The 15,605-nt window shown below is 43.6% G+C and overlaps 1 protein-coding gene across 1 annotated transcript; it reads left to right on the top strand.

The window, feature by feature from the left end:
• The first annotated feature begins 140 nt into the window (after positions 1-140).
• On the top strand, positions 141-15,291 carry LOC119450409 (short-chain dehydrogenase/reductase family 16C member 6). The gene is made up of 6 exons (XM_037713849.2): positions 141-1,330; positions 5,385-5,624; positions 7,102-7,208; positions 9,997-10,149; positions 11,879-12,004; positions 13,577-15,291. Exons 1-6 carry the CDS (start codon positions 1,013-1,015, stop codon positions 13,662-13,664), a joined length of 1,032 nt encoding a protein of 343 aa, XP_037569777.1. The 5' UTR covers positions 141-1,012; the 3' UTR covers positions 13,665-15,291.
• The last annotated feature ends 314 nt before the right edge of the window (positions 15,292-15,605 follow it).

The raw sequence follows: 15,605 nt of genomic DNA, 5'->3' as shown, positions 1-15,605 counted from the left end.
TTGGTGGTTAATTTTAAATAGCATCTGTTCTAAGCATAGCAGGTGGTTCGGTTCTGCATCTGCGCCTGGAAGCGCAGTTTCTGGTCAGTAACAATGGTAATAAATAACAAGTTTCGCTTTCAATTCATTTTCTTCCAACGTACTAGAGTGTACTAGAATAACCGTACCACGTCCATTTAACAAGCTACTTACAGAAGAAAAAAAAATCACCTGCCAAAACTGTTCGCCGATTTGCATCGTACTCCCGGAATATCGACCGGGTTTCAGCACGTTTTGGACGGCAAGTCAAGGAGACAGAGACGGCCCCGCTCCGCGTCTTATACGTGACGATAACAGGATAACAGGCCCAGCTTCATGAACTACGTGCCGAGTGTTTATCTTGCGCGCAGAGTATGAGAAAGCTGGGAGCTTGTCAGCAGGGCCGAGAGGCGCTACAGCTGTTGTCAACCCTATGCTGTTGCCGATGGAACTTTGTTCACGCTTCGTGCCTCCGCTTTCTATCTTTCTGTCCCTTTATCCCTGAGGATACAGCGGCTACAGCATGTGCAGCCTCCCCATTCCACAAGAGAATAAAGAACCAGCTACCCCACTTGTGCTAAAAGCTAAAACACCACTGGGACGCCCACTCTCTCCCACTTTTCCCACTCTCCTCCTTCCCCGCCAGCTCTTTCCCGTGTGTTTCCCTGCCCAACGCCTCCTAACCGCAAGTGGAGTGGCGAGTGGGGCTGAGTGGGGTGAGGAGTCCTCAAGGCTTCGATCGCATAACAACCTTCTCCGTTTTCTCTTCCTTTGCCGAGTCTGTGCGACCAGCAACGATCCGCGCGGAGTTTTCATCCTGGCGCGCGCGTTTTCCGAACTGGCAGAACGTGTTCGCTCTATCTTCCGCCGGTGAGAACAACATCGGCGCCTACATCGAAAGGAGGCGTGAGCTGCCGGAGCATCGGTGACTGTGTGCGACATTGCCGATCCGAAGCATCAGCATCGGCGCGGCATACGGGGCGCCAGCTTCTTCATGATAAACACGCGCAACGGGCGACCAAACCACGACTTCGGAAGTGGCGACTGCAGCAACAACAGCAGCAACCGCACTAGCGGCATGATACTGTTGCTCTTCAACTGGCTGCTCTTCTGCGTCGAGCTCGGACGGTTGTTTGTCCGACTCGCGCTGGCGTCGGCTGAGACTCTGTACCGCGCCCTCGTGCCCAAGCCACGGAAGGACGTGTCAAGCAGTGTAGTCGTCGTAACGGGAGCCGCGCGAGGTCTGGGGCGCGAGATCGCCCGCAGCTTCGCCAACCTCGGCGCCAAAGTCGTGCTGCTCGACATCGATCAGGTGAGCGCGGTGCGCGCAACCGAGGACTTCGGGCGTGACGGTCAGTGTACTGCTACTACAACGCATCCGTAACGCAGGCAAAATTTTTCTAGTTTCAACTCTGGATTTTCAACTCTGCTTTGCAACTTCTCTCCCTTGCGTTAATACGGGTGTCACACGGTGAACTTTCGATCGCGATCGTGCTCGCGATTGGCTCCATTGCGGAAGCTGAGGGAGGGAGCCAATCGCGAACGAGAATTTCGATCCAGATCGGGCTCCATCGCGATCGAAAGTGGATGCATGTGTGACACCGGTAAGTGAAATGCGAGCCCGAGCTCTGTCAACACGTACTGCATCGCTGCGACGGACTCCGCGATTATCGTGCTGTTAATTATTCATTGCTGCAAGCCTGTTGTTCGTGTAAAAGAGCTTATCGCACAGCGACACGAACGAGCGGTGGTTCGGCTTGCTTGTGGGCATTATCTTTGATCTGAATTGTTTCTTCGTGCTTTGCTTTTCTAGTGCGCCAAGTGGAGGTACTTACAGCGCTAAGCAATCCGAGCTGGCTCGGAACCTTTCTCTGAACAAAATTAGTTGCGTATATCACTTCTACGCTTGTTCTCGGCTGGTTGGGTCTATCTTTCCCCGCATTGATAGCTTCTTTGTACATCTGCTACCCGCGCGAAGACTTCCCCATCGATGTCGCGCGCCGCATTCGCCACCTGTTTCCTACAGCAATGCCGACCGCGGTTGGTACCGACTTCGTCACATCATTATTTTTTTTTTTTCTCACTCTCCCTTGCGCTGTCGATTGCATCTTTTGTCGTTTTCGGCGCGCTTTTCCGATTCTTCATTCTTTCCTGGTCACAGGCGCGTGGCCTTGAGTGGACAAGGAAGAAATCCACAAGCCAGCTCGTTCGATGAGACGGTTTTGCGGCGTTTTTTTTTTTTTTTTTTTTTCTCCTCGTTTTGTTTATTTAGTTGGGCGCCTACAACTCTTGCGTCATAAAGATCGCTATTTATTCTTGGCAAGTTTGTATGTTCACGACGTCTTTCTCTCATTTGGCCTGCGCGCGCCAGCGCAGGGTATAATATATATATCCCCTTTTTCTTGGAGCAGGTGCCCACATTTTCTTATTTTTCTTTCCTTTTTTTTTTTTTTTTGTCTGTAGCCGTAAAACGTCTTGAAGGTGTGTGATATACGATGTTCGTGTTCAGGTGTCATGTTGAATTCGCGGCTTGAGCGAATTCTCTAGTCCATTGCAGCAGTGAAAGGCCATTGTGCCACAATGCATGACCCGCATTCCTTGTGAGGCAAAATATTTAGTATAACGACATTGTGTAGATGTCTAGCTCAAAGGCAGCTCATTGCTCTGATCATTTGCTCTGTCCGACCCCTCTTCAGCAGTGAGCCATGCCTCATTCTTCACGTCATTTTGCTGTCATGATCCTTATCCTCATGGCATATATTGCTTGTTTCTGACCGTACGTGGTGTGCACTGTGTGATCCTTCTGCAGTGTAGTTGTACATTATACATTTGTTGCGACTGTTCAAATGAGGTGTACGTACGTTTTTTCCTGCCTCCTCTTTGTTTTTGTAGGAACACTCATACAGAACAATAAAGCTTTTTTTTTTTTTGTTTTTATAAAGCGAATTCAATGGCCACCGCCATGTCAAAGACCGGCGTGTGGCAGAAAACTGCTCGTTGAACAGAAAGAATTCGAAAAGGCATGAGTGCATGTTGCTCCCACATGTAGTGTTCACAGTTCAGAAAGCAGATATTACCTAACTTCAAATGTAAAAATATCTACAGGTAATTCACCTACCAGAAGCAGTCATGTGGGTGAGCTTCATATGGCACTGTGAGGCGATGGTTCGTTTCCTTGAATGACTTGTCTTCCAAATGTGCAGTGAGCACAGCCACTTTTCCTCTGTGTTTGCCTTTACGGTGCGTTCTGCTTTGTAATTAGAAGGAGCCATTGTATGAGACTTTATGATTGTTTCAAGTACAAATATTAAGGAAGACATGAATATTTTAGCACAATAGGAGGTCCAGAGTAAAAACTGTCAGGGGGACCTCCTCTTATTAGTGGGTACACAGTAGGCAGTGGGTTACACCGCTACAAAAAAAAAAATAATAATAATAATAATTTGTCACAAGGAATGACATGAAATACATGAAGCACATGAGATATATGAAGTATATATAAAAAAACACAAAATAAGCTATCAGCAGTAGTAATAGAAAAACAGACAGTGTAAAAGTAGGAATTATTGAGATACAGAAGTTAATAATATTTCTAAATTAACAGTAACACGAAACACATATATAAACAAACCAAAACAAGATAAAAAAAAAATGACACAGGTAAAGTGAATTTAGGCAAAAGACATTGCTTCTTATAAATTATTTTTAAAATTGTTTTTAAAGGACTGAACAGAAATGGATGACTTAAAGTTTGTTAGGGTAGAATTCCAAAGTGCAATGCCATGAAAACTGACTGTAAATTTAACCATTATTAGATTTGACTTTTGGTAAGAGAAGGTGATTGTTTTTATAAAATCTAGTGTTATTTGTATTAACAAGACCATTAATGGGCATGCTGTCAATAAATATGTTGCAATGAATTGGACGAAAGATAGCGATTGGACAGCTTATGCTCAAATAACTGAGTAAGAAGTGGAATACAGAGCTGTTGGTAAATGGGTGCAGAGTGGAAGGAGCTGAAGGTCATAAACTTTAGTGCTTGATTTTGAGGCGTTTAAGATGATTTAGATGTATACTGTAAGTGTTGCTCCACAAGAATAAGCAGTATGATAAATGGCAATGAATGTAAGAATGATATAATGAGCGAAGAATATGAGGTTGCAAATACCTGCATGTTTTGATGATAATGTGAATACCAAATGATATTTTCCTCAGAAGCGAGTTAGCATGACAGTTGTATTTTAGATGTTTGTCTAAAATGGCACCTAAAAATAACACTATCAGATATTGGCATGATATGATTACTTAATGATACACCTGAAGAGGAGCTGGAATTGTGGTTTGCGGGTTATGAAACAAAACAAAAGTTGTTTTTGAAGGATTAATTCGAAGATGGTTTAGTGAGCACCACATGATATTGTTAAAGTCTGCATTAAGCTGATCTTACAATACTGTCAATGGCTTAGAAGATGAAAAGATGGTTGTGTCGTTGGCATACAAGAGGCACCTAGAACTGGTAAGCGCATTGGGTAGATTGTTTATGAATAACAGGAACAATAAGGGACGCAATAGATAACCTTGAGGAACACCACAGTTGATTAATTCAGCCGATGAAAGGTCACCATTAACATGCGCAACTTGAGACCAATTAGCTAGGTAGCTTTGAAGAAGCTTTAAGGGAGGACCAGTCATGCCGCAGGACTCTAGTTTATGCAGAAGAATGGAATGGTTCAGAGTATCAAATGATTTAGTTAAATCAATAAATACTGCTCCCACAATTAACCCATTATCTATAGTTTGTTTAATTTTGGCCACATTTCGGTAGGGGGTGAAATGCAAAAAGACGCTCATGTACTTATATTTAGGGTCGTGTTAGAGAACCCCAGGTAGTCAAAATTAATCTGGAGTCCCCTACTACGGGTGCGGTGTGCCTCATACTCATATCGTGGTTCCGGCATATAAAACTCCAGAAATATATTTTTTTATTTAACTACATGTTTAATACGGGTATAAATGAGGGATTACATAGACTTGGACACCTTCAGGAATCCTTATGTCATTTAACGCACAAAGCAGGCATAGAACTCCTCTTTGAGGAATCCGTACGGATTGCTCAGAAAGAAATCTTCTCAATCTGAGAAAAATCTCTGACCAGGTCAAATTTTTCTTCAACTGCGAAGCTTTCTTTCTCGTGTCGGTTCCCTTTGTAGCTTTGTGCTGCGAGTCAAGAGGGTGACAATTTTCCCTTTCTAAGAGCGTTAAACTACAGCATGACATTGCAGATTCTCAAGCTCAGTTTCTCATGACATAACTGCTCTTGCACAGAAAAACTTAAATGACATGCAAACTTGTTCCTTGATGTGCAGGCACGCAACAATGAGCTGGCCAAGACAATCCGTGCATCGGGCGGAAAGGGCTTCTCTTTCACATGTGATGTCACAGACGAGGACCAAGTTAAGAACATCGCTCAAAAGATTGGACGTCTCATCGGAGATGTGGACATTCTGGTGAACAATGCAGGCATTGCTCAGGCCATGCCCATCCTCAACATGAACCCAAGCCAGGTTCGACGTACCATGGAGGTCAACACTCTGTCCCACTTCTGGGTAAGTTGTACGTTCGTGTCGTATAAAGCAAAGATGCGCCTATGTGCTCTTGCACTCAGATATTTTGTAACGCATGTAAAACAATGCCAGGTAGAATCAATTAGACCACTTCCTTTACCTTTCAGTGGCCATCATGACTTGGACATCACATAATTTCACACTAAGATTACCAGAGGGCAATGTGGGGTGCAATCGTCCTGCCACCATGAGAATCATGGGCAGTACATAGATTTTTCTGATTTGGCTATAACTTGTTGACAAAAGTGTACCGCAGGGTCTGTTATTCTTCTTTTTGTTTCATTTGGGTAGTGTGTTACACAATTCTAGCGTGTAGTAGTGCACAGATGTAGTGTGCCTTATTTCACTGCGTGATTTTGGCGATTTTAACTATGCCTGCCACTAAATCTAGATGATGTTTGCCAAGGATTGTTTTTAATCTTATAAATGATCATTTCGGTTTGTTATGTTCTGAAAACAATCAAATAGTAGAAATTAGAAGCTAAATGGCTCTTACCATGCAGACACTGTGGTGAACATTTGCTTTAGAAACATTACTGTAAGAATCCACAATGTTTCTAAAGCCACAAGGATGAAGTTTAGGCAGATCAATCATTCCCCCTCTTGCAGGAGGATTGGCCATATTTGTGGTGCACGCAGGAGCTAGCATCAGATTTTTCTCCAGTATTCTTAGAATTAAACTATATGCCAGGTGTGTATTGTGTAACAAACATTACATTGGTTGACCAATTAGACACCGTACAAAGCACCGAAGAATCACCTCCTTCTCCCCTGTACTACTGCAGCACTCAGCTTATATTGCATGGACACTTATTAAAAGACAAAGTGTTGGGCCAGTTGTGTATCTGCATAATGGAACATGTTTAACGCGGTTTAAACAGCCCAAAGAAGGACAGATGTAGCAGATCACTACTTTTATATGGTTTATGTAGTTGAACATAGCACTTTGTTTTGTCTGTCCTTTGTGTTCATCTGCATTAAGATATTTTCCATTATGGGGCATTGTAACAGCTGGGCAAAGGATTTTCCATAGAAATGGTGAAATCTTATAATCGAATCGAATGCAAATATTAGAAATACTTGAATATTGCATCAAATACCAAATATCTTTCTGCTTCTGAAAGTATGAAAATAATATGTGGAAAGTGGGGGGTGTTACAAAAATATAATGTTTATTTCTTTCAATACAAATAATAGTGTGTCGAAGTTTTGACTGAACAACTTGTAAATGAGCAAGATGTGAACATAATCACAATTCCTGACTTAACAAGCGGCACTTCTAGAGGCCAATGAAACATATGTATGGACCTGGTTCTACTGCAGGCAGTAATTGTAGTAAACCAGTACGTTCAGTCATGATCAAATCTTCAATGAAATTGGCTATTGCTTTTCTATAACCAAATACGTTTATCTGAAGCAGAAATATTTGATTCGTGTTTGAAACTTCGGAAATTTGCAGATGATCCAGGAGTTTCTTCCCAAGATGCTCGAGCGCAAAAAGGGCCACATCGTGGCAGTCTCGTCTCTCGCTGGGCTGGTGGGAGCAGCCAATTACACTGAATACTGGTGAGTGGTGTGGGAACCAGCTTCAGCTTTCCACATGAGTTTGGCTTCTTGAAGGCACTCTGCACTTTTAACAATTCGGCACCTTTAAAAATAGGTAATCCACCCATTGTCGTGGCTCAGTGATCTCGTGATCTACTATGTGTGAGGTTGCGAGCTAAGTTCCCACCAATGGCAGCCTCATTTCATTGGGCGTGAAATGCAATTACACTCGTGTGCTACACACTGATCTGGATCTCTCCACTTTGTTGCCCCTCATAGCTTCTGGGTTGCTTTGGGATGTTAAACTCTGTCAATCAATTAAACCCTTCAGGCGCTATGTTCGCAATTGTGCATGCAAAAGGATACATCGAAACCAAAAGCACTGTTTAAAATTATTATATTTAAAATATGCCACAAATGTCTTGAAGCACTGCTGATTGGACCTGTGCTGCAATTTGGAATAGTAAGTTTAAAGTGATTTTAGTAAAATGAGTTCGAACGTAAATAGTGAGCTGTTTGCCCTTGCAGTGTCAGTGTGTCCTCATGTACTAGTGGGTTCATCTGCTTTCATTGTTTTCACAATGTTTTACTTCAGGCATATATTTCAAGTGTCTGGATAGGTGCTGTCCAAGTGGGCTAGACATCAAATAGTTGAGATTCTCATATCTGATGTTTCTATAAAGAGTTGCCACATGGAGTACACATTCTGTAAGCTTGAGAAAACTCACTGAGGAATTGAAAACTCCTAATTTGTTGTGAAGCTCAATGGTTTTCAATATTTTAAAGGTGCAATAAATGTGAGGAAATTAAATTTATAATGCACAGAGTTAATTGGCACCTGAAGACATTAACCAAGCAACTGTACATCCAGTCACTCAGTCAATCAATCAAAATCGGGAATTCATTCAATTTACACTCCTAAGGAAATAGCTTCTTGATGTTTCCATCACGCCTTGCACAAACTTATTTTTGGTTTTGAGCGTGCATTCAACCCAAATGCATGAATCCAGAAGCGATGGGTCAGCCCTTTGGAAGCTTTTGATAGCCTTTGGAAGCTTTTGGTAGCACTCTTAGATACACCCATTACTTGCTTTATTATGAATCCCTTTTTGTTCTCACTGTGCTACACGCTTAGAACGGTGCAAAAGGCTCACCCAGACTACTTTAGTAATCACTAAGATATAATTGCTTCTCCCAAATTTAAAAACTCCCGGTTAGATGTACTACAACAGGGATGAACGAACTGGCAGTAAGACATGTACACACACACAGTACGATTCATGTCATAATTTTTCTATTAAAGCGAAGTTTTATATGGCTAGGCAAAATCGCATTCACAGAAAACTATCATAATCAGCATTGACTCAAGCATCGTCGTCTTCTTCCGCAACTGGCACTTGTGCAACTGCTCCTGCGTTCGTCGTCGTCGTCTGCTTCCACAGCTGGCTGCGTTGCCACTCCGTCATTCCACCGTAGAATTTCACTTCTCCTCTATCGTCGTAATGGGGAGGCCGCATTTACGGGGGTATGAGTCATTTATTGGATTACGTAACGGACAGATTTAATTTTGAAGCAATTTAAGTTTGAAGTATCGCAAGCGGCAATGGCGGGCGAATGCTGCTAACCACGCCACCGAGCAAACTCGAGGCATCGAAAGCAAGTGACGCCACCGGACTGCAGGCGTCAGTGACGTCGTTCTCTCCGTTGCAGCCGAGCGTGTGCGTAACCTCATAATTGAGAAATACTTCAATGAACCCTCGGGATTAACCCAGTGATAAACACCAGGGCCACAAGTTTCAGCTTCGCTGGTTGACCATCTTCACGGAGTGGAAGGGCCGACGAATTTTTTTTTGCTAAGTCATAACCAATCTGTTATCAGTTTTGTTCTTTCACTGGAGCCATCGAGATAGTCTTGTTCTTTAAGTCTATGTGTTTTCAATTCTCGAATTTGCAAAATTTCTGGCCACTCAGTCAGATTCTTGACGGTGTAAGCAATGTCGTTTGGCTGCTCAAGGAAAATTCAGACTTCGTAGAAACTGAACCAGGATATCAGTGCAGTTTGGTCTCAAACATAGGACAAAGTTTTATTTTCTGCACTAATATAGAGAAATGTTTGGATTAATATTCATAATACAGAATAGGGACTTGTTGCAGCTAACATCACTGGTAACAATTGTTATGAGGTCCTTCATAGGGCCCAGCAATTCAAGCAACACATGCTGGTGTTCACAAAATAATAATAATTGAATGCAGATATATCTATGGATGCAAAGCAAAGGAAAACGCAGTTATGAGCAGCAGAGTGTTAGATGGGGTGATGAGATTGGAGTGCATGGAATGGCATATTTTGTCACTGGCATCCATTGAAGCCTGGTGGCTTCACACTGTGCATAAGCATATCCTCATATATTTTTTCATTTCTCAAGCACGTAATGCTTGTGGACCCACTCTGGAATTGTAGCTTTTAGTGACAGTCGTCTACAAATGCACACTGGCTTGCAAGCCGCATCTAATATGAACATGAACCAAGCCATTTAATACATGAACCAAGCCATTTACTGAAAAGCATTATACCCTATCAACAAAGCAAGTTACAGAATGTTTAGTAATTCATTCGCCCTTTTTTTTTTTTTTTGAATGCATGAAAGCAGGTGTGCTCTTGAAGTGTTGGAATATTTCTGTTAAAGCTTTCAGAAGTGCCTGCATCCAGAAATTGTGATGCCATCATTGTTACTACCAACTTTATTGGAGCACCCGCAACTTAGGAGGTCACAGGCTCACAACACTCGCTTCCAATGTTCTTTCACAGCGCATCGAAATTTGCGGTGATGGGCTTGATGCTGTCGCTGGAGCGGGAGCTGTCACAGACGGAGGCGGGGCGTACCATCCGCCTGACCACCATCTGCCCTGCTGTGCTGTCCCGCGGGTTCTCCCACATGGGGCTGCCGTACCTGAGTGCATGGTGGGTTGAGCAAGTGTCAACACATTATTGCGTATAGGGTGGCTGTGTTCCTGGCCTCACATCGCATCTCGTGTTGTTACTATAATACACACCTTGTATGCTAAGTGAAACATTGCGATTTCAGCAGCAGCATACATGAAACTTCCACAATGTTATTGTCTGCCCTTTTACATTGAAAGCAAACAATAGGCAAGAATCTGCATTAGCATTGATATTCATATGGCATACAAATTTAGGCCTTTTTCCCAATTCACAAGGGCGCTTCTCTGCATTTGTGTTTGCCCAACTAATGGCTGCACTGGTTATGGTTCAAATAAAGATAAAGTGTTAGCTTTTGCAGCTAACACACACAAGAGCCAAGTGTCCATTTTCCATGACATAGTGCTAGCAATCTATGCTCGTACGTGCTGTTTGCAAAAATGACTAAGTTGCCATTTGTTTGGCAAACTGTATTGTGGGAAAGAGAGTCTTACAGTTATGAAAAAGGGTTCATTGAACAAAACAAATGCTTTGTTTGAAGACGCCATTAACTGTGCACTCAAGAGGAAATTACTTCAGTTTGTGCTGGAAACCCTGCAAAATTTTCAGAAGGCACTAGCTGCGAGTTGCGACATTATTTGCACATTGTCATTATCGCCATTGGACAACACGGAAGTCACTGTGGGAAACGTGTTATGCACTTGGTATCACAGGGAGGCTCACTGTTGGAAAAAATGGTGTCATGACTGTCGACCACAGAGCATGAAATCACAAATACAATTTCTGGGATCCAAACTGGCACCATTGTGAACGAGGGCTTCGTGTGGAACCCGAAATGTCAGAAGATGTTTGTTTTGACTGGGACGGTGGCCCAATCTTTTTTTCTATCAATTTACTGGTATAGAAACCACAATTTCATTGGGCAAAATGGGGAAATGCAGTGTTGCCAGGATGTCCGAGTGTTTAATGCATACTGTTGCACAGAAAAATGTAATGTTGTTGAGTGAGAAAGAAGATATGTATTTGTTGTGCTTGCACAAGAAGTCTAATTGCTGAAGTGTCACAGCATGCAAGTTTTCTTCTGCCTGAAATACAAAAGGCAAGCTTTTCAGAGGCAATTGTTCTGTTTAAACTGTTTCTGTTTACCAATTAAGCTTCTACTGTAATGTTCAGGCCACAGTACTATCATAAACTGTACTTTTGCATTAACAGTTGCAAGGCACACACAAGACCAGTGGCATTACATTGCAGCTCAGAGAACAGATATTGTCTAATATGTTTGTTTTTCTCCTTTCAAAGGTAGCCACTGTTTTGTAAATAGCAAAACATTTCTTTTTTTTTTTTTTCAATTTCTGTACTTGCAGTATTGCATCACTAGCTAGTACCCACCATCATGTCTCAGTGGCTGTGGCATTTTTCTGCTTACTGCAAGGCCGCAGGCTCGATTCTTGGCAGCAGCAACCGCATTTTCATGGATTTGAAATCCAAAGATCCTTGTGTACTTAGATTTAGTCCCTCATTAAAGAATCCCAGGTGGTCAGAATAAATCCAGAGCTCTCCATGCCGAAGTGGAGAGCTCTGTATTCATTCTGACCACGTGGGTTTCTTTAATGTGGTTAATGTGGAACTAAATCTAAGTAGTGCACAAGCATGTTTGCCTTCCAACCCCATAAAAAATGTGTTTTGCTACATCGGTAGCAAAATAAACATGGCAGGGACACCACTGAACCCAGGCCTCGTTCGTGCTCAGGTTCCCCAGGATCTTTCCCCCAGTGGATGCCAATCAGGCGGCACGTGAGGTGGTGAGCCGGGTGCTCCGGGATGAGGAGCTGATCGTGGTGCCAGCCAGCTTCAACCTCATCCTCAAGCTTTCTGTGTGAGTGCTGCTTCTGGAGTAGTCAGGGTTGTAAAGAACAGGAGATGTACTTACACATCTCTGGGAGGAGTTCCACGGACCCTCTGGATCTTGCCAACAGACGAGCAACTATGTGCGACTAGTCGGAGACACGAGCACAGGCTTGATATCTGCTGCTGAAGAGTGCAGGTTTCAAGTATGAAGTTACAGGTGACTGACCAAGTTGAAGTATATAGTACAGTCGACTTCCGTTAATTTGACTCTGACGGAACCGGCGAAACTGACGCAGTTATCTGGCCGGTCGAATTAGACAAGATGCAGAAAAAACGCTGGAACACGTACACTACTGATTGATTTGGCAACATTTGCTCGATTCAAACATGCCTCCAAATCAAACACGAGCCCACTTTCTTTGTGTCTAACATAGTAATGACATTAAAGCTCCTAAAGGAAGTCGACATCTAACGCACACCCGATTTTTCAGCAAGAACAATCGTTGCGCAATAGCGGCCAGTTTTATAAAGTCAGCTTCGCCGCAATACATTCATGTTATGCAGTAAAGCATATGAAAGTTGAGAAGGCCGTTCTGGTTTTGTATCCGATTGCACCATGCAGGCAATGGTCGGCCCAATTTTCTTTTAAAACGAAGGTGCATGTTAGAATCGGGTAAATACCGTAATCAGACACTGTGAGCTACAGTTTTTGCTTGAAGATCATCCTAGGGCGGGTCGAAAATGGGCGCTTTCGACGGGAGATGACATGTGTTCAACCCTCCTAAGGACATGTGTTCACTGTCTCCTAAGCTCCACCGAGACAGACGCTGCCACTAAAGGGGTTGCTGTTATGGTTGCCATAGGGGTCGGGCGCATAAGTGCTGACTGGTCAAGTTCGAATTATCAGGCGAAGGCCCATTTTAGTATCGAAATAACGAACATTTGGGCCCATAGAAATGCATGGGCACCGACCGGGGCTTTAGGCCAGGATCAAATTAGCTGAAAAATCTAATTAACCGGAGTCGAATTAATGTAAATCTACTGTACTGACATTTTGGATCCACACAGAATCCTTTTTATCACAATGCAAACCGCTTCAGTGGCAGGTCAAGAGCATGGTGGCAAGTGTCCCTCAAAGGGAACATGTACATATGCACCAGCGAATCACCTTGTCTATAGTCCCTCTCTCCTTTATCACCCTTTGCATTTACGCCTCCACTTTCACTTTTCTCAAGCACTACCTTGCCGCAAAACACCTTGCTCTGCCGACGGAGCCGTTCGTACTTCATGTGCAAGTGATGAGTCCGTGAAGGGATCATTTGGCGATAAGTTTGATAGGTCCTCCTCATGACATAAAGGTATCTATGCAGAGATAGAACAGTATTTTCTGTATTGCAATAGTTACAGTAAAAGCAGCAGCAACTCACAAGTTAGTTTACTGTATCTTCTGTTAAACCTTCCTGAATTCTTGAGAGTGAGGGAATATTTTGGCACTCAGTTCGATATTTAAAGCCAAGTTTTCATCAAGTACTACTCGATATGATCAGAGAACTCCACTATCTGAACACCTCTAATGTTCACAATGCTTGGTCTTTTCCAGGTTGCTTCCCCACAGTGTGGGCAAGATAGTGCAGGAATACCTCGACTATATGGTGAACCCCATGACCGAGGGCGGTACAGTCCTCTGAGGAGCCTCGCCCCTTGACATTCTGGTCACCTTCATGGCTCACGCTATGCCTTAATGCAGCTTGACTGTGCAAGCTGCAAGCTCATTCTGCACATCAGCATTCCCCAGGTCTTCCTTTTGTCGTGCCTTACTTCAGTCACACTGTGCGCAGATTTTGCGCGTTGTGGGCTATTGGTAATTTACAGTGCCGATGTTTGGGGTTTCTTGCTGATAATGTAGGTTTATTGCAGACAGGTGCGGTAAATATAGCTGTGCGCATGATCAAATGCAGCCTTACCGATTGTTGGGGTTTCTAGTTTTCAACGTTTTTTAACATTTTTTAATGAGACTCAGTATTTGCAACTGCTGCATTAAAAAATGTGGCACAGTTGTTCTTGTTGGAAACTGAAGTCAACATTCAGGCCCATGTATGCATATTTGTTCGGAAATGTTCTATGTTTGGATGTTGGACATTTCCTTTCTGTCCTGCACAAACCATTTTGCAGTTTGAAGTGTTCATTTGTTGTTAGCTGTTTATCCACGTTCAAAATTTCTGTAATTCAATCCACCCCACGCGTAGCTGCATCTGTATGAGCTGTCGTAAGTTCGAGCCCATACCATGACTTCATTAGGTTATAGCATGTTCTGGACAATATAGTTAGGCTGCTATGGTCTCCAATGCGTTTAAGGAATGCAGTATAGATGGAAGACGTTTAAGGAATGCAGTCATAGATGGCACCGAATATGAGATGCTCTGGGCAGATACTGATAAGAAGACATTTGCCAGCGGCAGTGGTCTATTGCAGCTCGCATGCTTTAAATTTTCTTTTTTTCCAAGTGAGCTCAAATCACCACTACTTTCTCTCTCTCTCTTACCATGAATATCTGGTAGCTATAAACAATGAAGGGCATTGCACTTATAATTTCTTGAAGTATGAAAATCGGGGTGCATGTTGAGATCGAGGGCATTGCACGATTCATTTCGGGCCATCTAAACCGGGTGCACGTTACAATCGAGGGTGCATTATTATCAAGTTAAATATGGTATCAAAGATTCTGAAACAAAGGACCAACTTTGCGACAGGTGTGACAGGTACGGAGATAGTTATGTGGCATTGTACAAAGTAATTAGTAAACCCTGTCGTTCACATGTTGCTTATACTGTCATTGTCTGCGTGTTTAGGTTTGTGCATACAGTTAAACCTGCTTATAACGAACCTCCATATAACGAATTCCTGGATATAACAAAGTTTTTCAATTCCCCGCCGTTACTCCATAGAAGCACATGTATTTGAGACCTCTACGTAACAAAGTGGCAGCGGGAGACCCCCTCGAAATAACGAATTTTCCCCGCCGACGCTCGAGAGATTTCGCCGCAAATTTGGTCATTTTTGCGCGAGCAGCAACCGGAAGCACCTTCTCCGCCGTGACGGAGAAGGTGCAAAAAGGTGACGTTAATTCGAGCGTGCTTGGCGCGCTCAAATTAACGGCGACTGCGAGGCTAGAGCGAGCACACGCGAGGCGGGCCTGCATCCCTCGACCCGACGATCTTGCCGCCGCGGACGTGACCTTTCCCCCTCCCTTCATTCAAACCTGATCCCGCCGCTTGCTGCAGTTGGCCTAGCCCGCCAAGCCGGCACTCTCCTTTTCAGTTGATGTTGCCGAAGAAAAAAAAATACTTTTTTTTTTTTCATCGCGCTGGCAGCGCCACTCTTTGGTTACTGTGCAAGTCTCTGCGCTTCACTTCACTAACCTGACACTAGGTCACACTATAGGGCCGTTTATGGTAAAGTCACTTTAGTTTATAGTGCGACGTAACGCGAGCGCGCGCGCGCGCTACGTCACGTTGGCGAAAACGACCAACGTAACCAGCTGCTTCCGACGGGCCCGGTGCCGAATTGGCTAGTGACCCATTCACGCGTTGGTCGCGCCGACTGCGCCGACCTACAATGCCATTTCGCGC

This window comes from Dermacentor silvarum, chromosome 4 (assembly GCF_013339745.2).
Source record: "Dermacentor silvarum isolate Dsil-2018 chromosome 4, BIME_Dsil_1.4, whole genome shotgun sequence".
Classification (NCBI taxonomy): domain Eukaryota; kingdom Metazoa; phylum Arthropoda; class Arachnida; order Ixodida; family Ixodidae; genus Dermacentor; species Dermacentor silvarum.
Note: the sequence above shows the minus strand (reverse complement) of the source record. Positions and strands in the feature narration are given on the sequence as shown.

Bases quoted from the DNA above. Each gene is read 5' to 3' on its own strand.
- LOC119450409 (XM_037713849.2), top strand. From the start codon at position 1,013: ATGATAAACACGCGCAACGGGCGACCAAACCACGACTTCGGAAGTGGC. The intron at 1,331-5,384 runs GTGAGCGCGGTG...CTTGATGTGCAG, and splicing joins TGCTGCTCGACATCGATCAG to GCACGCAACAATGAGCTGGC. The intron at 7,209-9,996 runs GTGAGTGGTGTG...GTTCTTTCACAG, and splicing joins GCCAATTACACTGAATACTG to CGCATCGAAATTTGCGGTGA.